Source organism: Anarhichas minor, unplaced genomic scaffold (assembly GCF_050575085.1).
Source record: "Anarhichas minor isolate MPS153535 unplaced genomic scaffold, ASM5057508v1 ptg000022l, whole genome shotgun sequence".
NCBI classification, from domain to species: domain Eukaryota; kingdom Metazoa; phylum Chordata; class Actinopteri; order Perciformes; family Anarhichadidae; genus Anarhichas; species Anarhichas minor.
Genome location: NW_027466468.1, coordinates 2,344,772 through 2,368,206, shown reverse-complemented (window position 1 = coordinate 2,368,206; position 23,435 = coordinate 2,344,772). Strand labels below are relative to the sequence as shown.

General features: G+C 43.2%; 3 protein-coding genes across 22 annotated transcripts in view; 1 reads left to right on the top strand and 2 right to left on the bottom strand.

The window, feature by feature from the left end:
- The first annotated feature begins 2,000 nt into the window (after window positions 1–2,000).
- On the top strand, window positions 2,001–11,445 carry dpys (dihydropyrimidinase). 6 transcript variants are annotated; one of them, XM_076096464.1, is made up of 10 exons: window positions 2,001–2,015; window positions 2,262–2,528; window positions 3,810–3,968; window positions 4,208–4,387; window positions 5,832–6,021; window positions 6,321–6,477; window positions 6,698–6,839; window positions 7,462–7,604; window positions 10,105–10,312; window positions 11,167–11,445. In XM_076096464.1, exons 2-10 carry the CDS (start codon window positions 2,277–2,279, stop codon window positions 11,224–11,226), a joined length of 1,491 nt encoding a protein of 496 aa, XP_075952579.1. In that variant the 5' UTR covers window positions 2,001–2,015; window positions 2,262–2,276; the 3' UTR covers window positions 11,227–11,445. The 6 variants fall into 6 exon arrangements, 5 of the variants coding, with proteins under 5 accessions (XP_075952579.1, XP_075952580.1, XP_075952581.1 ...); XR_012955792.1 differs by lacking the exons at window positions 2,001–2,015; window positions 11,167–11,445 and adding an exon at window positions 8,141–8,204 and having other exon boundaries at window positions 2,023–2,528; window positions 7,467–7,604; window positions 10,105–10,177; XM_076096465.1 differs by lacking the exons at window positions 2,001–2,015; window positions 11,167–11,445 and adding an exon at window positions 8,141–8,204 and having other exon boundaries at window positions 2,024–2,528; window positions 10,105–10,285.
- Window positions 11,446–13,863: 2,418 nt separating this feature from the next.
- dcstamp (dendrocyte expressed seven transmembrane protein) lies at window positions 13,864–15,501 on the bottom strand (the record flags this gene model as incomplete). Its single annotated transcript, XM_076096446.1, has 3 exons — window positions 13,864–13,923; window positions 14,004–14,336; window positions 14,437–15,501. Coding segments are annotated over 3 exons (1,458 nt in total), but the record flags the coding sequence as incomplete, so codon positions are not given.
- A 4,926-nt stretch (window positions 15,502–20,427) lies between these two features.
- Window positions 20,428–23,435, bottom strand: part of rims2a (regulating synaptic membrane exocytosis 2a) — a 129,456-nt gene continuing 126,448 nt past the window's right edge. For all 15 annotated transcript variants that reach the window (XM_076096592.1, XM_076096587.1, XM_076096589.1 and 12 more), the window contains 5 exons: window positions 22,404–22,545; window positions 22,090–22,202; window positions 21,796–21,897; window positions 21,495–21,634; window positions 20,428–21,380 (listed from right to left, as the gene is read on the bottom strand). In XM_076096592.1, coding sequence (XP_075952707.1) covers window positions 21,177–21,380; window positions 21,495–21,634; window positions 21,796–21,897; window positions 22,090–22,202; window positions 22,404–22,545 — 701 coding nt within the window. In that variant the 3' untranslated portion in view covers window positions 20,428–21,176. The remainder of the gene's footprint in view (window positions 21,381–21,494; window positions 21,635–21,795; window positions 21,898–22,089; window positions 22,203–22,403; window positions 22,546–23,435) is intronic.

The following is a 23,435-nucleotide window of genomic DNA, read 5'->3' as shown; positions in this document are numbered from 1 at the left end:
GGACCCTCGCATCAGATAAAGAATAAACTCCCTGAATAAAAACTTTTAACTGGGGGGAAGGAAGAAACATCAGGGAGTGAAAGCTCTCCCAGGATCAGTGGCTTGTGTACAGAACGAACAACATGATCAAATTACAACATAGTCAATCCATATGGCAGAGATGATACATATGATGAGAGTAGTAACAGCAGTAGTAGCACTAGCAGAATTAATAATAGAACTAATAACAGCAGCAGTGGATATAATCAATGATAATGATAATAAAGCAGGACTCCTAATAGAAATGTGACTAATTTCTTCGAGGAAGAAATCAAGTTAGTGACATGTATTAATGGCACATGAACGCATACAGAGAGAGAGGGAGAGGAGCTCAGTGTATCACAGGAAGTCCCCCGGTAGTCTAGGCCTACAGCAGTGTATCTAGGGGCTGGTCCAAGGCAAGCCTGAGCCCGCCCTAAGCGTTTTTTTAAAGAGGAATGTCTTAAGCCTACTCTTAAATGTGGGGAGGGTGTCTGCCCCTCCGGTCTGAAACTGGAAGCTGGTTCCACAGGAGAGGAGCTAGATAGAGGCTCTGGCTCCCTTTCTACTTTTGGGGACTCTAGAAACCACAAGTAACCCCGCATTCTGGGAGCGCAGCTCTTAGTGGAGTAATAGGGTGCTATGAACTCCATCAGATGTGATGCTGCCTGACCCTTTAGGGCTTTGCAGGTGAGGATAAAGGATTTTAAATTATATTCTGGATTTTACAGGGAGCCAGAACAGAGAAGCTAACACGGGAGTAATCTCTTTTCTTCGTTTAGCAGCCTGATAATGGGGATTATTTTGCAATGTTACGTAGGTGATAAAGGCAGTCCTTATTATTTACGGTGGAGTTGGAGGCCAGGGTAATGCCATCTAGAGCACCTATATCATTAGATCATTTATTTCGGAGGTGTTCAGAGCCAACAACAATGACTTCAGTTTTGTCTGAGTTTAACATTAAGTTGCAGGTCATCCAGGTTTTTGTGTCCTTAAGGCATGCTTGGACTTTAGCTAACTGGTTGGTTGCGTCTGGCTTGATCCATAGATATAAGTGGGTATCGTCTGCATAACAATGAAAATGTTTGGATTGCCTAAAGGAAGCCTATATAAGGTGAATATAATTGGTCCAAGCACAGAACCATGTGGAACTTGTGAAGGAGTCATCGTTGAGCTGATAAACAGGAATAAACCAACGTAGTGCGGTTCCTTTTTAGCCTACCCTCATGATACGAATAAAACAACAACAACTGAACATTACAACCTCCATGGAGGACTGTTGTACTAGACTGCATTAGTTTTAGGTAGCAGGGTAAACTATTCTGACTTACTTAGTACGTCTAGTGTTCCCCTGACCTCTGACAGACCCACGTGAGTACCATTTTATCGACAAAATGCATTCTTGGGAAAAAACAAACAAACAAACTATGTGAATAAATAAAAAAGTATGTTTTGTATCCGCCAGAGTAATGTTTTTTTTTTTAACTTTGGAACGTTCTACACAATACACAGTTCACATTTCTTTTAAAGAGCACCGCACCAGTTTACTTAAAATCTGTGCATTCTAAATATCCATACTACCTACTATTTAGTATGCCAGGAGAAGCCAGCATGCTTTTCTGGTTATTCTGACCCACAATCCTCTGTGCAACAGATAGCAACGGGGTCAAAGTTCAAGATGCAACGTTATGAAGAAGTAGGGTACACCCAAAGTCTCTTATTTGTCATTTCCTCCCTCCTCGCATGGTCTCTCCATGCATCCCTGGTGGGAGGGACTAAGACGCAAGGAAAGGAGGCAAGTGAAGGAAACGGGGATACAATTAAGAGACTTGGGATGTACCCGCAGTATGTCCCAAATAGTGGGCTATATACTTTGTAAAGGCATCTGCAAAACGTATGTACAAAAAGGAAACCGGAAACGGTTCGGAATGCAGTGAAAATGTGCTGCGCTTCATATCTAGGAGGGCGGGCGGTTTTAGGAGGGCGGAGTCTAACTGGTAAACACACTTTCCTACTTTGTAGAAGTCGAATAACCGCAATATCCCTATCTTACATGAACTTTGGAACTGACCTTCATGCAGTTTTCTTTGACTCGCTGCACACAGACGAGCGTCAGATCGTATGTGCTGCTCTGCTGTCACTTCTGTGCAGTTTTCACAAACTCTGGCTTCTGTCTCTCCTTCTGTCTCTCCTTCTTTCTCTCCTTCTTTCTCTCCTTCTTTCTCTTTTAAACCCCCTCTCAGCCGTGCACAGCGGGGATGGCCGGGTCCAGCGGGATCTTGATAAAAGGGGGTAAAGTTGTGAACGAGGACTGCTCCGTGATCAGCGACGTCTACATCGAAAATGGTAAAATAGTGGAAGTGGGACTGAACCTTCAGATCCCGGGGGGAGTGCGAGTCATCGATGCCACCGATAAACTGGTGATCCCGGGCGGCATCGACACGCACACACACATGGAGCTGGAGTTCATGGGCACCAAGGCTGTGGACGACTTCTACATCGGAACCAAGGTGAACATGTTAGTTATTGACACGGCATCAAATAGATGAGGGACAAAAGCAGGGGTTCGGGTGCGTCACGGTGATGACGTTACGCGGCGCTGCCTTCACAATAATCCGCTGTTGAAATGTTCACTACCTTTTAGTTTGACTTCTTATAATTCATTTTCTCCAATATTTATTTTACCTTACAAAGCCATAACCGCTTATAATGACAACAGTAGCAATCATATTCATCCAGCATTATCATCAAGTTTAATTTATTGCATTCAAAATGTAACTGGAGTATAAATACAAAAGTATTTGCATGAAAATATTCCAAAAGTGAAAAAGACTCATTCGGCATAATGACCCATGAAAAGTAATGTATGTCATAATATTGGATTGTAATTAGTGATGCATTATCATGGTATTGTAACTGGTAACTACTTAATGCAGTGCTGGGTAGATCGTGAGCCCAGGGATTCTTTAAGTCTCATTTTTCATCATACTTACCTTTTGTTCATGATATTTTGTTTTGTCAATCTGAACCTGCAATTTGAATTACCTAGCGGCTAAAGTTGTCAAGTAAACATATGCAATATGAAATATTTGCATCTGAATTGAACGGTAGAAGTATGAGGTAGTAGAAGCTGGAGATACCTCAAAATTGTACTGCGCAGTACTTGAGTAAATCTGCTTGATTACTTTCCATCAGTGCACAACACAATATCCTGACTATCTAAGAATTTATCCAATTTGCTGTCACTGGTGGTAAACACCTGGACGACATGTACTGATGCACCCATAGGTGTAGGATTCATCTGTGGTATTGGCATTCAATTTGCACCTTTCTTTTAATAGTTTGAAGTATATTAAATGAGCTTGTGCAAAATTAGATTCCGTTTTATTATAATGCTGAATTTATCTTCGATTTGACGCACGTGTTGGTGTTTTATTTTAAAGGCTGTGACCAGGTGCACACACATGATCTGGAAGGTGTGGAAATATATTTCCAAATACAGAAGCACAAATAAACATTCAGCGTTACTTTACTCCAGTGTTCCTCATGTTTCTGTCCACACCTGGCACAGTGCAGTTCAACAGGCTGCTAAACAACTACGTCATAATACATCAAATACCAATTAGCAGTTTGTGTCAGTTTTGTATAACACTGAGTGAACTACACGTTACAGTCTTAATAACGGTGTACATGCGGAATCTACGCCTAAACTTTACATTGGCAGTGTGTGTGTGTGTGTGTGTGAGTGTTAATCTTTAACTGGCATCCTTTCAATGCGTGTGTTTCACCAGGCCGCCCTGGCAGGAGGGACAACAATGATCCTGGACTTTGTCATCCCTCATAGGGGCAAGTCTCTCCTGGAGGCCTACGACTGCTGGCGAAAGAAAGCTGACCCCAAAGTCTGCTGCGACTACTCGCTGCATGTCGCCGTCACATGGTGGAGCGACGAGGTGAATCATTGTTAATAGATCAAAAAGCAAAACATTCTTTTGGTAAAGTGTTCGCTTACAAGTACGTTTGCCGATCCCAAAATATAATCGCACCACACGCGAATGTCTGCTATAGAATATAAATGTGAAATAGGACTTGTGTTCTGTTTAAGGCACAATGTTCCTATGCTTCAGAGCGGTACTATGAATATAGAATCAATGTCTCTCTAGTCCTCCATGTCAACCCTTTTCTTCTGCAGGTCAAAAAAGAGATGCAGACGCTCACCGAAGAGAAGGGAGTCAATTCCTTTAAGATGTTTATGGCCTACAAAGACGTGTTCATGCTGCAGGACTCCGAGCTGTACGCTGCCTTCTCCCACTGTAAGGAGGTCGGAGCCATAGCTCAGGTGCATGCCGAGAACGGAGACCTGATCGCAGAGGTTCGTACGGTGAATTCATTGAAACCGACAGTAAGAAAGATGGAACTTGTATTGAAGAGCAGCTATGGTGTTTGTTTTTGTTTCCCATTTTTGCTTATGTACGTGATTTCCACTCTTCCTGTCAGATAATGTCTTTTATAGTGAAAATAATGTGTTAGTAAGGAGTACAACAAATAATGAAGCTACTCAACACTTTTCACATTCACCCATAATAGTGATAGTTTTTATTCTAAGCTAAAAGCAATGTTTAACTACGCTCCAGATGGTTCAAGGCCCACTGACCCTGTCTGTCGTAGCAATGAGAGCAAATCAAAGGTTGCTTATGGAAAGCAATGTGATGTAACACCAAAGGCAAATTCTGCCCCGTCAGAAAATGTTTAACCCGAAAGAATTCCGGATTGTCCCAAGAACATGTCTTTTTCACGACGGGTAGTGTGATATGTCCAGGGCCTCTTTTTCCGCTTTGACGTGTCAGAATGCCATGTCATGACAACAATCCACCACTAGGCAGCAGCAAAGGCCAAAAGAGTGAAAGCGATCGGGCCTCTTGTGGTTGGGAACACATGATTAATGCTGCCACCGGGACATGAGTTAAAGGTGTGGTAAACATGACTTTGTGTTGTTAACACAAATGATCCGTTCTTTCACCGCTCCCAAAAATAATGGCTTGACAGCCCATGACTTTTTCTAACTTCATGAGAATTGCTTCTAAACATTATTTTATAACTGATGACATATTTCAGAAGTCTGCCACAGAAAATAATGCATTACATCTGTTTTTGTTCTCCAGCTGTGAAACATGAATACAGCTGATTTTATTTATATTCTCTACGTCTGTTATTGTGGCTGACAGTACTTTTAATGCAGCACAACTCCTTCTCAATGCCTCATAGATATTCATATTTCTTATTGTTTTAGTTTTACAGCAGTTTGTTCATAGAAGGCCTAAGTGGGACATTTCATTGTCTGTGAGTTACTCATTGTCAAACTAAATGAATATATATTCGTCCATGCATAGCACAACATATAAAACATGAAATATTCCCTTTGTTGTTGCTTTGTTGTCGTTTCCGCATTCGACCACATTCACAAAATCTGCAAACCCAGTTTGTGACAAAGGGAAGCGCCACCAATGTAACACATCTCTACATATTGGATTGTTAAAAAGGTCAGAAGAAAAGGGAAACAAATATTTAAAATAGATTTTGCAATCATCATCATTTATACATCGTTGGACAAGGAAGATCATTCTTAACACAAGGGTTCACGTGTTTTAAAGCACCGCTCTGAGTCGTCAGTTCATGTTTTCACACGCTCCTTGCAATATTAGTTTAGTTTCACCTGTGTTAGTTAGAGTTGGTCAGATGCTGCGCTGTTGTTACCCTCCCATCTCCAATAACCTTTAGTCTGCCTCGTTGTCTCCGTCCCCGCTGGGACTCGGCAGGGTGCTAAGAAGATGCTGTCTCTGGGCATCACGGGGCCAGAGGGCCATGAGCTGTGTCGGCCGGAGGAGGTGGAGGCCGAGGCCACCCAGCGAGCCATCACCATCGCACACGCTGTCAACTGCCCGCTGTACGTGGTCCATGTCATGAGCAAATCTGCCGCCAAGGTGGTGTCTAACGCACGCAGAGATGGTGAGTGTGCTGCCCCCTGCTGTTGAAACAGGGCAAGGTTGAGAGACGGTGGTCTTTCTTTTATAAAGCCAGAACCAATATCAGTATTCATATTTGGTGTAAATATTTAATGTTTTCAAAGAAAAAAAAACACAAAAAATTAAATTATTCAATGTGTCCACGTGATTTTTTCCACAGTGGAAAAGCCTCTGAAGCAGCAATTGAACTAACTTTTCGTCTTCTTCAGCAGGTGGAACTTGCTCCGGTGTCATCATGTGACCGCTGAAACGTCTTGCATTTTTTATGTCCTCACTCTACAGGGCGTGTGGTGTTCGGGGAGCCCATTGCAGCTGGACTGGGCACCGACGGCACTCACTGCTGGCACAAAGACTGGGCTCATGCTGCTAGCTTTGTCATGGGTCCTCCCCTCAGACCTGACCCCAGCACCCCTGGGTACCTCATGGACCTACTGGCCAAGTAGGTGGAACTGACAGTTTAGCAACCAGCCGTGTCATCACAGATTAGTGCGCTTTGTAACTTAGCGTGTATGCTTGGGAGCAATTGTTTTTTGTGTTTTGAGTACAGGAGGGCGAAGATGCTGAAGCTGACAAGTATGGCTGTTATGTATTTGCTCTGCATTGCTTATTCATTCATTAGTCATTCACCCATGCACATATTTATCCATCAAACGTGCTAGTGATGATCTCAGTGTGACGGGGACGGACAACTGCACCTTCTCTGTGTGCCAGAAGGCTCTCGGCAAAGACGACTTCACCAAGATCCCGAACGGAGTGAACGGAGTGGAGGACAGGATGTCTGTGATCTGGGAGAAAGGAGTGGTGTGTACTAATGATATGAACGCACTCATTGTGACATTGTTCAGCACTAAGTCTGGAACAGCAGGAGTGATGTGGCAGTGGGCTGATAACAAGATACATACATTTAGACACAGTATCAGATTATAAGGCTCCTACGAGGGCCCTTTTACTTATTTTATTTTTACGTTTATTGTACATCTTTAAACCCTACTGGGCTATCGTCATCAAATGTAATGTTTGGCTAAGAATGTACATTCTTTTAACACAAATAATGATACTTTTCTCATTTTATTTGAGCTGAAATATCAAGTGTTTCTGTTTTTCTACAACACAAACAGAAAAAGGCTAAACTCTCTCGGAGCTGCAGATCGCTGCACAAAGCCGACGTTGCATTTTCTCACAGTTGTTGTGAAGCCCGGCTGCCCCGAGGCCGCTTGGAAGATTTACCACATTCCACAGCGCTCACAAATCACACAGTAGATGATATTTTGGCAGAGGCGAGTTGCTTGCTGCTGCAGTTAAGCACTGACCTTTTGCCTGCTAATTCTGTATTTTGTTGTCATCCACCGTGGGGCCCCTTTTACTCGAACCGGCCTCTTTGTGCGTCCTCCCGCGTCCTCCTGCGTCCTCCCCCCCCCATCAGCACAGCGGCAAAATGGACGAGAATCGATTTGTAGCCGTCACCAGCAGCAACGCAGCAAAAATCTTCAACTTCTACCCGCAGAAAGGCCGCGTCGCCAAGAACTCGGATGCCGACGTGGTTATATGGGACCCTAAGATGACAAGGTGAGGACCCCGACTCTTAGCCATCAAGCAGGGGGGGGGGGGGGGGGGGGGGAAGGAGCAGGAAAAGGAACACGCTGTGTGTACAGTTTCAAATGTGTTCGACTCCAAAGCACATTGTGAATGCTCTCTTATCTCTCAGCATGAAGTGAAACATTTCTTTCAGTGCTATCAGCAGCTCCTGCCGATGCAGACTGCAGATGGTGCTGAAACATTGGGCAGACTTGAAAGCACGTCTCCAGGGTGTCAAGCATTGGGTTGAATAAGATAAAGTTTACAAAGTTTAGCAGTAAAGCATGCATGCTATAGATACAGGCAACTAAGAAGAGAAGCGATGTATCGTTTATCTTGTACCACCTCAACACACACACACACACCACGTAAGCCGATTGTGCTCTATACAGAAGTCAGGGTATGTCATCACTTATCTACAGCGGCGACACAATTTAAATATGAATGAAATCAGTCGGTTAAAAAAAAAAAAAAAAAAAAGACTGTCGGAGTGATTCATTGTTTCCTATGTTTGTTTTTTTTGGAAGGATTTGTAACACTTGCTTCAGCTGGATGCACACAGCATCAGTGGGATGATGCTGATGGGTCATGGTGAGGATCTTAAAGATGACGAATATTTCCCCGTGGGAGCTAAACCAATTTCCATAGTAGAGAACACGCAGCATTAGGGCTATTTCCAGTAAGCAGCTCAGAATATCACAAGGCTGCGTCTAAAGAAACGCATCCTGTGTTTGTTTCTTTCCATTTTCTTATTGTTCAATGCAGATGTGGAGCGGAGGACAGTTTGCTGTCCTGCGGACCACATCACGCACAGATGCAGGCGACGGAGGACAGTTTGCGTTCCGGTAGCTCGTGAACCGTGGCACACTAGGTCTTATATAAGCCAGAATGGCACTGCGCTGCTCTGTTTGCTGCAGAATCTGGGCTCAGCCCCTCGGGGGAAGTCACTAACCGCTGATGTGAATTGGAGAAGAACACATTACATACTGCTGTAATTTGCTGTAGATTAATTCACTGGCGACAAAACAAATCTTGCGTGCGACCTATACAATTCCTGCTGTGGAGGAGTTCTCAGTTCTCAGGCCCATCACCTGCTCGGGTGTAGTGCGTGTTCTGTCTCCACCGTGCGTGCGTGTCTGCGGACGTTGCGATGCCTTTTCAAGCATGACGGCGCCTCGTGTTTGATCGCCGCGGCCGCGAATTCATCTGTGAAACTTCGTAATGACTTGCCCTCGGCGCGAGTGTCGCTTCGTAACACAACATCCGGACCAGGGGCCACAAACGGTTGCGTAACCAGGAACGCCTGAGGAAGTTCATCCGATGGCCTTGTGTGTCTCATAATTGCTGCTACTTGGATAATGAGGACACATCTTGTTTTTGTCAGTGCACACGTGGCACGGTGTCTGGCTCTACAAATCAACGGGGAATGTGTGAATGGGGGGAAGCAGTGCTCTCTGGGAAAAAAAAGGAAAAAGACATTCAATGTGTTTCATGCAACTGGCTGAGTCAGAGTTATTTCACTGTTCCCCGCTGATTTAGTCCTTTAGATCTGATTTATTTCTCAGACATCATCAATCTGTACAGTGCGGAGCGTTTGATCATTTGAATATGAAGTGTTTTAATGGGCTTTCCGTCTCAGAGATTTATTATTTCCCAAAAAGCCCTTCCACCTCCCTAATGAGAAGGTGCATTAAGTTACTACTGCTGTTAGTCACTGCATGCAGCGATGGAAGGTTCTGTACTTAATTCAATTATTTAATTAAAAATGTATCACATGATTCACAAGTAGGATCACAAGCTCGTAGTGATGAACACACAGAGAGATATCAACCGACTCTGCAGCACCACAGAGGCCTTTTGTGTCTTTCAGCTCGTTGTTTTGTTTTGCGCTCAGCGACGTCTCAGTTTTGGTTCACTCGCTGCGTTTGGCGGGGGTTTTCGGGCGCAGTCGGCAACAGTTTGCGGCACTCTGAAGAGTCCATCAGAGCTCAAAGCAGAGTGCATCTTGGACTTAGATTTAAATCTGTCAAATGGACAGAGACGCATCGTGTATCTGCTGGCTGTGTGGTAACTATTTGCTAACACATTGAAATGTAGTTAAGTAAAAGTACATGTCGCATGATAATACACCATTAAAGTACAAACACCACGTAACGCTGTGTTTGGTTACATTCAATATTGAATTATGAATTTTACATAAATCTTGAATACATTAACTATGAGTGCTTTCAGATAAATCATTTTATTCATTTCTGCCTATAAACTCTATCGCAGCCATGCTAAATATCTTCCCATTCCAGCTTTTTTACATAATTCAGTTCATTGCTTGTTGCTGCACAGTGTCTGCAGTCACTCGATGCTGTGTGTGAGTACATCTTGGCAGATTAGAACAGAATGCGTTAAGTTTTCAACAAGGTTTGCATGTGATGAAGACATTTAGCTCCAAAATAATTCTAAATTGACATGTCGTTGTGTCTTTGTGTCTTGGCAGGAGGATATCAGCCAAGACCCACCACCAGGCCGTGGACTACAACATCTTCGAGGGCATGGAGTGCCACGGTGTCCCTGTCGTCACCATCTCCAGGGGCAAAGTGGTCTATGAGGATGGGCGGCTGCAGGTGTCAGCAGGACACGGCAGATTCATCCACAGGAAGCCCTTCTCTGAATTTGTTTACAAAAGAATCAGGCAAAGGGATCAGGTCAGTCAATCCCCACGACCTTTATGAGTAGGAAATAATACCCCAGCTCGTAAAAGACTGTCTGTGCTACTCTAACCCTAAAAGCCCACTGTACACTACCTGCTCGGCACCAAACAGCAGACGGACAAAGTTGACTAGCTGGTGATTTAGCTCCTCGGGAGCCACACATGTCCCTCAGGAGTTGGTGGAGACCAAAAAGCTAAAACAGAGGAACTCCTGGACTTGCTTTTTCCAGACTAGAAATGAAATAACAAAAGAAATGCTAATGCTGCTGTGCATCTGCTGGATGTGTAGGTAAGCATCTGTTTGCTAACAAGTTCACCATGTCAAGGTATGCTAGTGTTGTGTTTACAACTTGTTTCTGCTGCCCCCAAGTGGCAAAAACTGTTATTGCAGGTGTACACCAAGTGACACCAAGGGTGGCTCTAAAAGCGAGTCAATTCCCCGCTATCTTAAAATGCCCAACTTTACAGCAGGAATTCACAAGTTTGCAGCCTGGTACTAAAAGCAGTTTTGATCTCTATAGCTAATATCTCGGTTAATGACAACTGCAGAGATGTGAATAGTCCAGGCATCGACCTTCTCAACTAACTCTCTTTGCTTTTTATGGAATACTGAACGAGGGAGTGATTTCAACACTAAATATATTTGCTGACAATGTTGATTCACCATTTCTTGTTCATTATGTGAGCATCATAAATGAAACATAAAGGACATGAAGGCTTATGTGAAAAACATCTTTCAGGGGGGGGGACTGGAAATCAGATTCATGTTGAATTGAAGCAAATCCTGATGAGTTACTGTACACAAAGGTCACTGAACCTTTCTCTCTCTGCTTTGTATTTGGCCTGCAGGTGGGGAAACCTACAGCTGTGATCAGAAAGCCCTATGAAGGCAAAGTCATTTCTATATGAACAACTGGCCCAGAACCTGGAAGGCGAGACAGTTCTGCAAGTCACGCCTACATTATTCAGCCATCAGCCTTCAGACAAATCACCGTGTGCAGAAGAGGTGGCGGTGTTTTTTTTTGTTGTTGAAATTTCTCCCATTTTCCTTCATGTTTGTTGCCATTGGTAACCCAAAAGCATCTTTCCCTTTGATGAACTATTCATTAAAATGATTTACTTCGTTGACCCAGATTGACTCTGTTTTCGCATATTCAGCAGGTTCGCACATTATCGGATGCACTCTATCTATGCCCATGTATGGACTGCATTCATTCCTTCCCACGGTGCAACAAACAGAAAAAGGTCTGCGGCTGTCACCGAGCATCATGCAGCAGCTTCCCATTGGGCTGACATGCTGGCGTGGTTTTCTGCCACAGGGCCAGTTGAGACATAATGTGAGCTTATCATGTAGCCACACGGGTCAGTGGCAGCGTGTGAGTCACAGAAGGCCGACTCATCCTTGAGCTGTACCACTTCCTTCTGACAGTGGGAGGGGGGGGGGGGGGTGTGGGAGTATACAGTCGACAATGAGTAGCTCTGAAAAGTTCAATAAAGTAAATAACGAGAAAAAATACACACTGCTTATTTATGTTGACTCAACTTTTCTTGAAATTGAGGAAGTGATTCACATTAAATTAACATAATTCAACTCTGAAAGTAAGTGTTTTAACCATTTTTGCAGAGTTGGACAAACTATTATTTTAAACCGGAATAGGTCGTTGGCTTTTCTTTGTTTATTAAATTAGGCCACATATGAGATTGAGAACGCACTATTGTGTTTTTACATCACAGCGTGCTCTGCAATCTCTGGTCCGGTCATCAACAGCATTTTGAGGTTAAAGTTGCTGATATAATATTATACTGATATATATATATATTGAGACAGAGATTTTATTGTTTTGGACTAGTTCTTAATTCGTTGGCCTTAACCCTGGTTATACATTGTGATGTAATGTCGGTACATTGGGGAGCATTGGACGTAGCATGCACATGACACCGCTCATGGGCTGACCACATTCACAATTCACTGATATAACTGCTTGTATAACAGAAATGGAAATGTGGAAACAGTGCAGGTATTGTAATGTAAAACACAATAACAGCAGTAACAATGCAGGAACACATACTCAATACAGACTCTTGTCCATGATTATGTTGCCCTGGTGCATTCTGGGAGGTTCCTCCTACACACCTATGTCAGGATACTGCAATATAAACTCATACAAACTATTCATTTTTGATAGATTTTTTTATAGGATTTTTTAAATCATTGCCCTTAACTGCCAAATTGATTTAAATCAAATAACGTGGATTGTATTTAAAAACCTGATACAACAATAATGAATAAATAAAGAATAAATGACCAAGTTATTTTATAAAAAATGTAAGAGAAATGTATATACATGTAACAGCTGTGAGACGTTAATGAACAGCGACAGTGCGTAAGTGGAAAGAGGACAGTGCTGTTCACTGCACATGTCGGGGACATCTGTCTTACATTATGTAAGCAGATATCTGTTCTACTCTGCAGAGGAGCATTCCACATGGAGGTCACATAAAGAAGCCTGTCACTGTGTTTTAGGTTTAGGTTTATCTATTATCTATTATGTAAGACAGACACTGCAGAGCATAAATAACAGGATTCACTGCTAGCTTCACAAATACATGATTGTTAACTAGATTGTTGTTTTTTTTACAATGCCTCCAACAAGCCTAGGACATTAATGTTGGTTATGTATTATTCATATATTCGATTGGTTGGCAGTACTGTGGTATCAATCCTAAATGTATACAGTATGTCACAGTACACACAGGGAGAGATTCATCATGGAATAATGTCATGTAATGAACATGATGTCATGTCTGACAATACATTAACATATCTAGATGCTGAGTGCTCATTGGAGCTACTCTGAATTGAATTATAATAATTATTAGGTAATTGGTGGGAAATTCAGTTAATGTGAAAGGGTTTGTATAAAGCATCTATTAGCCATTCTCCATGGTTACCAGAGTTGTCAATTGGCAGATTGGCCGGTTATGTCATATGATGTAAGTCAATCAACTGCCACAGCATGCTGAGTAACAATGACACAGCACAGGTAGAGTCAGGTGATGGAGCACAGTGCTTGAGCAACACGTATTTATTGTTTAATATTCCATGGAATATAAAAAAGCATCTGAAAAAATATATTTACACACACACACACACTAATATAATATACAGATATCAGAAAGGACACGTTTGAAGTCCCTGAGTTTTCATTCCAGTTACAAAGTGCACAGTGTTGCAGTCGCAGCGGTCACTGAATCAGGTCTTCACCCTGACTGCTGTATCTGAAGGACCTTATTTATCCCTCCAGAGCGGCTCGCTGAGAGTTCAGTGATTCTCGGACGGACCGGACAGCTTAGATATAAACTGGTAGTGTTTAAGTCACAAGTGTCACTGCCTTATGAGGTAAAAGTTGATTTAAAAATGAATGATGTAATAACAGGATCATCAAGGACGTAGAATCCGTTGTTGAAAGCTGCCCTCAGCAGGGGACCTTCTTATGCTTTCTTATCATAGAACAGAGAAAACATGCAGCTAAAAGAACAACTTCTTCACACGACACTTTGCGGATCCCCTTTGAGCCTGAAGAGCAGCGGGCACCAGAAATGTGGCTGAAAAGAGAAGACAAACACCCTGAAGCATTAGCCGAAGAGATGTACAAACGTCACCAGCGACGGACAGTAATGAATACCTTTAAATAGAGCGACGTGAGGCTGCAGTTGTCTTTCCCCTTCCTCTTTTTGCATCTCTTCCTCAGGATTTTGGCGTGCAGGTACTCCACTCTCTCCTCCGCGGCGCTGGGGAAGAATCTCTCGCAGACCATCAGCCTGAGCTGGCCCACTTTGGCAGCCATCAGAGCCATGATGAACAAGGTGAGCAGGATGGCAGCCAGAGGAACGACGGAGTTGTAGAGCAGCAGCTTGGGTTTAGGAAGGCATTCCTTCTCAAACAGGGTCACAGAGTAGGAGAAGTCTTTCTGATGGTTCTCCTCACCAAGCGGTATGCCTACTAGAGTCGCAATCCCCTGAGAGGACACAAGGATTCATATTCAGCGGCTGCCGGACTGCATGGGACAAATACTGTAAATGCAGAAACGTATCAGAAGTTCTCTCACAAACACTTACTTTGATGCTCATTAATAACGGGACGTGGAACGGTTCCAGCTCTGATAACTTTCTTGTCACAATATCGACAAAGCAGTACAATAAGGCATCCACAGTTATGAATATGACCCAAGCCATGAAATGGGAGACAACCGGAACACCAAATTTCAGCATGGCTCGCCCCTCTCTGGTGGTGGGACGGGCTGAGGGGACGGCGGCGTACAGCTTCTCCTCCTCTGGCGTGAGGGGGAGGAGGTGGGGCTTTCCTTCCGTCTTCCGCCTCTCGTCGAAAACAACAAACTTGCTGCTCATGAACCGGTTTTGGTATTTGGCGTCACCGCAGTATTTCTTCACGTGCAGCGCTATGAAGAGCATGAGCACGAGGAAGCTGATGGCAGGAAACATCCTATCGGTCACAGAGGAGACTGTACTCATGAGGGCCTGGACATACTTCACGGTGTCGTTCAGCCTCTGCTCTGCTTCACTAAGTTTCCACCGGAATTTGTCTGATTCCAGTCTGGGTGACACCTTGAGTTGGGAGTCGAGGTTCACCACCCCTAAGTCTGTAACCCCCTTGAGCATGTTTCCCAGCCACTTCAACATCTCCACATAGCTACTGAACGGAGCGACGATGGCTGCTTTCTTGGCCTTTAGGTTGCAAATCATGCTCCGGACCAGGCCGGTGGTGTTCTCCAAGGTGTTGCGGATATTTCTAAGAACCACCAAACTGGTCCCAGCGGTCAGGAGCAGGTTCCGACTCTTCTTCATGAACATGGAGATCACAAATAGAATCCCCCAGCACCTTACTCTCTTTGATAGGAAGAGGGCGACCGTCAGTAGTGCCTCTACGCAGACGGCAATCGCTCCGGCCACCGCCAGCTCATAGTTCAGGGGAAAGAGGAGGTACAGGAGGAGCAGGGAGCTGAGCAGGAGGCTGGAGAAGCTACATGTGAGGAGGAGGATGAGGGTTCTTCGAACGCCATCTCTGTTACCGGTTGTGAAAACATCTAGAGCCAGATAACCAACATCCTCGAGGCTCCGTTTTATTGCAATCAATGGAAATAGCATCCTGGACATTGAGGAAGATTATGTGTGTGTGTTGGGGGGGCAACAGCCACATAAAGACAAAAACAGAGGTTACATGAACAGATACTTGCAAAAGATATACAACATTTAATGGTCAACTATATGTGGCTGAAAGTTTCTGTCAAATTTCTATTCTGAATTTGAAAATGCTGAACATATGATAACAGATGTAATGAGATCATTAAGTACGTACCTGCGCTGCAGAGCTGGACGTCTATTCTTATGCGTGCAGTTTGCAGGCTCCTTAAATACGGATAAAACAGGAACTGTCCTCCCCCCTGAAACTTCAGCCATTCGTCATTTGTTAGTGATCTCTATTTTTTAACCAAAAGCAGAAGCAACCAGGGGGCCGATATGAGGCCGGAATTGGACAGTGTGTGAGACTTTATTGAAGATTGCAAGGCTGCATGTCACTAATGGATGAATGAGTTTAGATGCTGTATATGCACCTTAAAGGGACAGTTCACCCCCAAAATCTAAAATACATGTTTTTTCCTATTGCCTGCAGTGCTATTAATCATTATAGACCAGGGGTGCCCACTACGTCGATCGCGGAGGTAGATCGCATGCCATTCAAAAACAATGAGATGTCCTCATGGCATTTGCCACTTGATTTTCTAACACACGGGTCACCACGTATGCGCGGGTCAACCGCGCGAGCTACTGCAAAACTCCAGCGAGCTAATTAGTTAGCCTTCCAATTTATTTCTACTAAAGAAGCTAAAGCTGCAGCGCCATGATTTGGGAAACTTCCAAAACCTCGCGTCAGAGCTGGAGACTCAACGGAAGGCGTGTGCGTAACTTGACAGTGCGCGCTACACAGAGCAGATTGACAAGTGTCTGTCAGAGTTTGACAAACGCTTTCGAGACTTTGCTTTACTCGAGCCAGTCGCTACACTTATGTGCTGCACATTTCGGGAAGACATTGAGGTTGATTCACTCGCATCAAAAATTGCAACGCTGTTTCACCTGAACTCGTCTGGAGTGGAGGATGAGATTTTGACACTGCAGGCTGACATTCAGCTGAAGTCCAGGGCTCATGGACAGTTTTCTCACAGAGGAAAAGTACCCAAACATGAGGAAATGTGATGCCTTCTTGACTACATTATTCGGCTCTACTCATTTATGTGAGTCAGCCTTTTCCCACATGAAGAACATTAAGTCCAAACACCGTTCCACCATGACTGATGATCATTTGAAGTGTGCTTGAGGCGGGCTACCAGCAGCTACTGTCCGGACTATGCTACTCTGGCCAATCCCATTCAGTGCAAGTCATCAGAGTAAGGTAATGACCAAAGATGTACAGAATTATATTGTGCCATAAGGGTTCATGCAGTTATGCAAGGTACGCCAACATATATTGTAAATATAAAGTATACTCAGTGTATATATATATATATCTATATATATATATATATATATATATAAATAAATAGATATTCAGCATTTTTAATGTAGGTAGATCATTTTGACTTGGTCATTTTAAAAGTAGCTCGCAAGCCGAAAAAGTGTGGGCACCCCTGTTATAGATCGTGTTGGTGAGTTGTCTAGTTTTTCAGATACATTATCTGTAGAGATGTCTGCCTTCTCTCTAATATAATGGAACTATGCGGCACAAACGCCCAAAACTACATTTGAAAACCTCAACACTCTCTTTCCAGAAATCTTGACCTGGTTATTGAAAATAATCCACAGATCTTGCTGTGAGCAGTTTCATGTAGGAAATAGGGTTGAAAGAAAATAGTTCCTACATGAAGTAAGGTGTGTGCCTTTCCTAATCAAGTCCAATCAGTTTAATTAAACACAGCTGGACTCCAATGAAGGAGTAGAACCATCTCAAGGAGGATCAGAAGAAATGGACAGCATGTGAGTTAAATATGAGTGTCACAGCAAAGGGTCTGAATACTTATGACCATGTGATATTTCAGTTTTTCTTTTTTAATAAATTTGCAAACATTTCTACATTTCTGTCAAGATGGGGTGCTGAGTACATTAATGAGAAATAAAATGAACTTTTTTGATTTTAGCAAATGGCTGCAATGAAACAAAGAGTGAAACATTTAAAGGGGTCTGAATACTTTCCGTACCCACTGTATATCTGCATATGACTGTCAGAGTGCGCAGCTGGTCCAGCCTCACATCCCGCCCTCTACACGCCCACATTCAACCATAAACGGTCGATGCAAAGCACCTCATGGATGCTGATGCATAGAAATGAACTGCTGATCAGAGGCTGTTTACGGTGAATCACAGAGAACACCGAGAGGAAGAACAAGAAAGGTTTTTTATTATTTTTGCCACAGAAATCCAAGTGCTTGTGGATGAGATGATCCCTGAACACTCGTTCTCTCCCAATTCTCCCATTGACGCAGTCCTAACAGTACCAGAGCATCTACGGTGCAGCATTACACATCACCAGTCTCACTGTAGTATTTATATGTTCACAGCAGTCAGACCGATCACTTCCAAAATGATCGCGACAATCAGTGGTCTGCACCACCCTGGATATAAGCATGAGAGGTGAACGCTATTTATTCATTGATGTTTTCTCATGGCATCATGAGCAGGACTGATAATGAGCATATGGAGGTGATCGTACGAGAGCTGTCACTGACTTTATGTCCAGACTTTGCTACTTTACAGGATCCTCATCATGTGCAGGTGTTGAAGGTTTGCGAGGTGAGGTGATGGAGAAGGTGTGTGACATCACCATGGTTACTCCTCTGCTGCAGAGAGCCGATACTCTCATCAGACAGCTGTTTACAGTTTGTCTGTGTACAGTAGGCTGTATCTGTCACTATGGAATAAACCATGAATGAATCAATAAGGCTGTGTTCACTGCAGCGATTTTACTCACAAACACTCAATGAAAACTAAAATCGTACTTGGTGATTATTGATAAATATTGACGCTCTGTTCTGCAATTGTTTAAGCGATATTAACGTGTGCGTGGGAAGTGGCGTACGGCTCTTTCAGACCCCGTTTTGTGCACAATGGTTATAAATGAGACCCCATGGGGGGGGGGGGGGGGGGGGGGATAAAGTATCCTATAGGTTGCATTATGGGAATTGTAGGATCCAGGGTTTTTGGCGCTTGACCCATACTGATGACTTAGTCAGGATTTCTCCTGCGGTGTTGATTCTGACACTTCTTACTTGTTCCTACTTGTTCTGCAGTTTCTATAGGAAGCGTGTCACACTCTTGTGCGTGTGTGTTACTCTTATCACCACCCAACTCTTGGCATCAGTGTAATATCAATTTTTTTTATTTTTAATTTGAAAAATAACTTACATAAATCTCTGTACTCAACCATACTTAACCAAGACATAGCCTTGGCATTAACACATTGCACCAAAAAGAGAAAATGAAAAGGCATTCAAAAGGATAAATAACATATGTCTTTGTCATCATGTGAGGCATTCTTCCTGTTCCAAACGAGTCTGTCGATCTATTCATGGTAGCTTGTTGAGTCAGATTGTGACATCTGAAGGTATGTACAATGGAAATCAAAATGAAAATATATACTGTAGCTTGTGACAGCTTGTGACGAGGTTTCCTTGGACATTAAAACGCGTCATCGTCGTATGGAAAAGGAATAATGCCGTGGGTCAATTTCATTCAGACATACTGCAACTATAAGATTCATATACTTCCCAGACATGAGAAGTATTTTATAATTACTAAAAATAGAAAATAAAAAATAAACTGGTCTTGGCTTTTAAATAAAACTAACAAAAATATAGTAAAATTAATTTCATTTTCATTAAAACAAGAAAAAACATTTTCTGTGGCAATATCCCTTGTTATTTGAACTTGTGATGAGCTCATCTTCACAAACAGTGGCTGTAAAATTCAACCGCAGCAGCACAGGTCTCCTGCATGTCTGCTGCCTCTTGATTAGGTGTCGACCTCTTGCTGTACCAATACAGATTATTTTTGCATGTTCGTCAACAATACTGAAATAAAATACACTTGCAATCACAACTGTTTTTCGTCAACCTCCATTTAAATATAAAATATTGTCCTTGTCACTTTTTTTTCTCAAAAACCTGAAAGAAAACATGACCTTTGGGGGGGTGGAATGTTTTTGTTGAAACTTCAATAATTGGCCGCAGAAGACCGAGAACTAATTTGTCGTAGAGTTCAATTTAAGGTGAGGGAGAAAAGTATTGAAGTTGACATGCACTGTACAAGAAACTGCAAAAATTCCAAATATCATCTTTATCAAAACATGCTGAGTTACTGTAAGGTGTGCCCAAGCCATGTTGCAGAAAATCCTTTTCAACATGCTTGTTAAACAAATCAAATCCAAAAATAAAATACAGACTGAAACAATACAGAACTGTAAAAGAACCAACAGTCCTAAAATCTGGACAATATCAGGGGACCGAACAATGGTAGCAATGAATAGTACAATGAGAAGTACCCTGGGACAAGGAAGAAAAAGAGAAAGATGTACAATTTGCACATAATGTTTATCTTTATAAGGCATAAGCCTTTTACAATGAAATAAATAACTTACATTTATTTTCATTATCACTTTTTGTCACATAAACATTTTTTCTGTTAAATAGCTCCAAAAGTTTCCTTTAAGTTTCCCTTATGTCTGCTAAACACAGACTCATGAATGGTCCAAAGAATGATTAACAATGTCTTCTTTTTTTTTAATCACGATGTTGCATTCACTCCCCTTGAAAACCATGCACTAGTGAGATTTATCTTTAAAAATAATATAAATTGTTGAAAAATGGCTGATCTGTTTTATTTTTCATCTTTTATGCAAGTTGCAGCCTCAAGAAAATAATTTTCTTTCTTTTTTTTTTTTTTTTAATTCAGCTAAATTTGTGTCCATGCAAATGAACTAAAAGGGAAAAAAATATTTTTTTTCTCATTTAATTTTCATACAATATATCAACAGAGAAAGAATGATGGTGGGTTTTACATCTTTTAATGGGGTTTGGATTGTTACTGCATATTCTGGAGTGTTGATGGTAGCCACTTCAATATTGCCTCTGATTAACTTTGAAGTCTTCCTGGTGATCTACCAGTATACGGTTGTGTTCAGCACATGAACCGAGAGTATGCAGGGCATTTCTTTTGGGGTGTGGGGGGAGTGTGGATACAAGCTGGGACACACCTCACCCAAAGTGATGGTCTCCAAAACTCCATCTACACAGCTAGGTCTGTTGGCGTGGCGTGACCGAGCATCTGGTTTGAAACACTGTCACCCCTTTCAGATACAAGAACATTGACTCTAAAAAAAGAAACAAAAGAACAGAAAAGAAAGGAAAAAAAAGAAAAGAAAAGCAAAACATTTATTTTTCATTCGAAAAGGGCTTCTGTAGAACTCGTTTAGCGGTTCCCAGTACTGACCCCCATGGCTTCGAATTGGATGAAAACCTGGAACTGACGGATTCCTCGTGCTAAGGAGTTCATTCCAGCTTCCTCCAAACAACAACAACACCCGGCAATCCCGGCCGCCAGGCGCTTTGCGACACGCTTTCGCCCCACGTGCACAATGTGCGCAACGTTTTTGCTCAAAACACACAGGATCACGTTTTGCACCCCTAGAAACAGGCTCAGAAGACACAACATCAAGCATGCAGTGTAACCGGGGGGCGTGACCTGTAGTCGCAACACTGGCTGCTACAACAACGCTATAAGTCCACACGCTGCTATGATCGAGAGAAGCTGTCCAGTGACGATTGGGAAGCTCTTCTTGTCAGTGGGGCCAGAGTAGGGTCCACCAGTGAGGAAGGAGGAAAGAGCTTAAACCAGCCAATCACCATGTTGGACAGGTCCAGCTCATCTAACAGTATCTGAACTGCTCCCATGAATGATTTATGGTCCATGCGTCCATAGTCGCCCCAAACGATGACCTGCAGAGAAGGACACAGAAAAAGAAATGAATCAAAAGGAAGAGACCAAGTTGAAACAGGGACGGATGAAGTGGTTTTAGTGAGACCGGTGAATTCCTGTGAGACCTTCCTTACCTGTAAAACCTTTCCTCCTGGACTCTCCTCAAACGGCAGTTGCTGCTGGTAAAGAGGATCCAAGGTTTTTCTTGCTACTTTTGTTTTCTTTTTGGCTATGCAGACTCCGTTTTCCAAAAGGTAGACCTTTACATATGGTGCTGAGGAGAGAGGAAGAGCCAAGAAATGTTACGCACAACCTCTGATTCTTATCCCTCAGCCCTGAAGGAACATGCTATTTCATCATATATCAGCGTGTACATTGAACTTAAGCAGGTGTGTAATTGCCTGTGATAATAACAGGTGTGAGAGCGTTAATTACCTGGCAGTGCCTTGGAACCTGGTTTTCCCACAAGGCCACGGGCTCTGATGATCTCCACCTCCAGTGCTCCTTTCTTATCCACCATACCGATCTGGATGTCTCCTGAGTAACAAAAATACCTGAACTTTTAGCACACTACTGACTGATGTCTACCAGCATACATACGGTATAAGTATAAACAAGTTATTGAGGTATACTTATATATATTTTACAGTATATAAGGAATAAAATAATAGATCACTTGCAAGATTATTAACCTTACTTATTCAACATTTGAATGATTATTGTTCTCACCCATAGGGGGAGTAGCCAACGTCTGTCGTCCCACCAGCTGAGCGGGGCCGAGACCATCCAGGAAGTCACTGAACTGGGCGTCTGAGGAGAGCCTGATGCCGGGGAAGATGAGACTGAGAGAGAGAAAGACACACTGGTTACCACGGACATGTTGGCATGAGACAAAGCTGCAGCCCATTGAAAGTCATGAGGATTAGGAAGAGTGAAGCCTAATATGAGTCATCAAATCAAATAGTTGGCTGTGTACGTTCAAACTGCTCCCAGTACGATAAGTGTGCAGGAGCTCTTTGACTGATGAATATGCGTCTCCTTACTTTCCCTCGGAGCTGTAGCTGTTCATGCTGCCGTCCGTGGACTCCCGGCTGGCCTGCCGAGTCATCCTGCTCCTCATCTCCACCGCCAGGCCCGTCTCCGTACTCCTCTGGATCGTGCTGCGCAACTTCTTACCTCCCGCTTCTGCACACAGAACGACACACAGGCGAAGGAAGGAGAGAGGGAGGAAGAGAGAGGAAGAGGGGTGGAGACTGTCAATCCAGGACGTTGCATCGCTTTGTGACTCACACAGCGAGTTGCACTCACACGGATTATTAACTGACATTCCTGCGCTTTCATCTGTTTATAGAGAATAAAATCGTTCTAGAGGGGAAACAAAACACAAAGAATGAAAATCAATCTCTACACCATGAAGTGCGTAGAGCTTATTCTGGCAAGGATCACTGTGACAATCAAACAAGGTGGCTAGTTCAACAAGCTCTACAGAGGTGTAAGCGTCGAACACAACGTGTGCAGCCCTCCTGTGGTCTGTGCTACCGACTGCCTACGAGGGTCTCGTCGGAGCCATAGTGAGTCCATGCTCCACCCATAAACATCCAGCGTGACCCCTCCCCACATCTTAACTGATCCAAGACGACAGCTGACTCCAACCATTAGCCCTGCTGCTGTTCATCTCCACCCAGCCTCCCTGACAGCGTGCGCATGGGGGGGGGGGGGGGGGGGGGGGGCACGTGGCTGTGCTTTTGTGGCACACGCACACATACCTTAAAAAAAAAGTATGAACGCAACAAGCACACACACAACACATACACATAAAGAGATATTTGATATAAGCCATTTAGCTTTGGAAAACTAGAATAGATAGAAAGTACATCCATCCGTCCGTCGGTCTATCTAATATGTTATCACCCTGAAATATATCTATAATCTCCAAAATTAAAATCAGGCATCGCTATGATAAAAGACGAAATGTCATCGCAGCTGTTATGTTGTCTCATTTATCATATCTGTAATCAAATGAATGCTAACTGAGGGCATCGTGTTATTTGCACAGCCAGGCGAAGGTAACAACG

Bases quoted from the DNA above. Each gene is read 5' to 3' on its own strand.
- dpys (XM_076096464.1), top strand. From the start codon at position 2,277: ATGGCCGGGTCCAGCGGGATCTTGATAAAAGGGGGTAAAGTTGTGAAC. The intron at 2,529-3,809 runs GTGAACATGTTA...GTGTTTCACCAG, and splicing joins ACTTCTACATCGGAACCAAG to GCCGCCCTGGCAGGAGGGAC. The intron at 7,605-10,104 runs GTGAGGACCCCG...GTGTCTTGGCAG, and splicing joins TGGGACCCTAAGATGACAAG to GAGGATATCAGCCAAGACCC.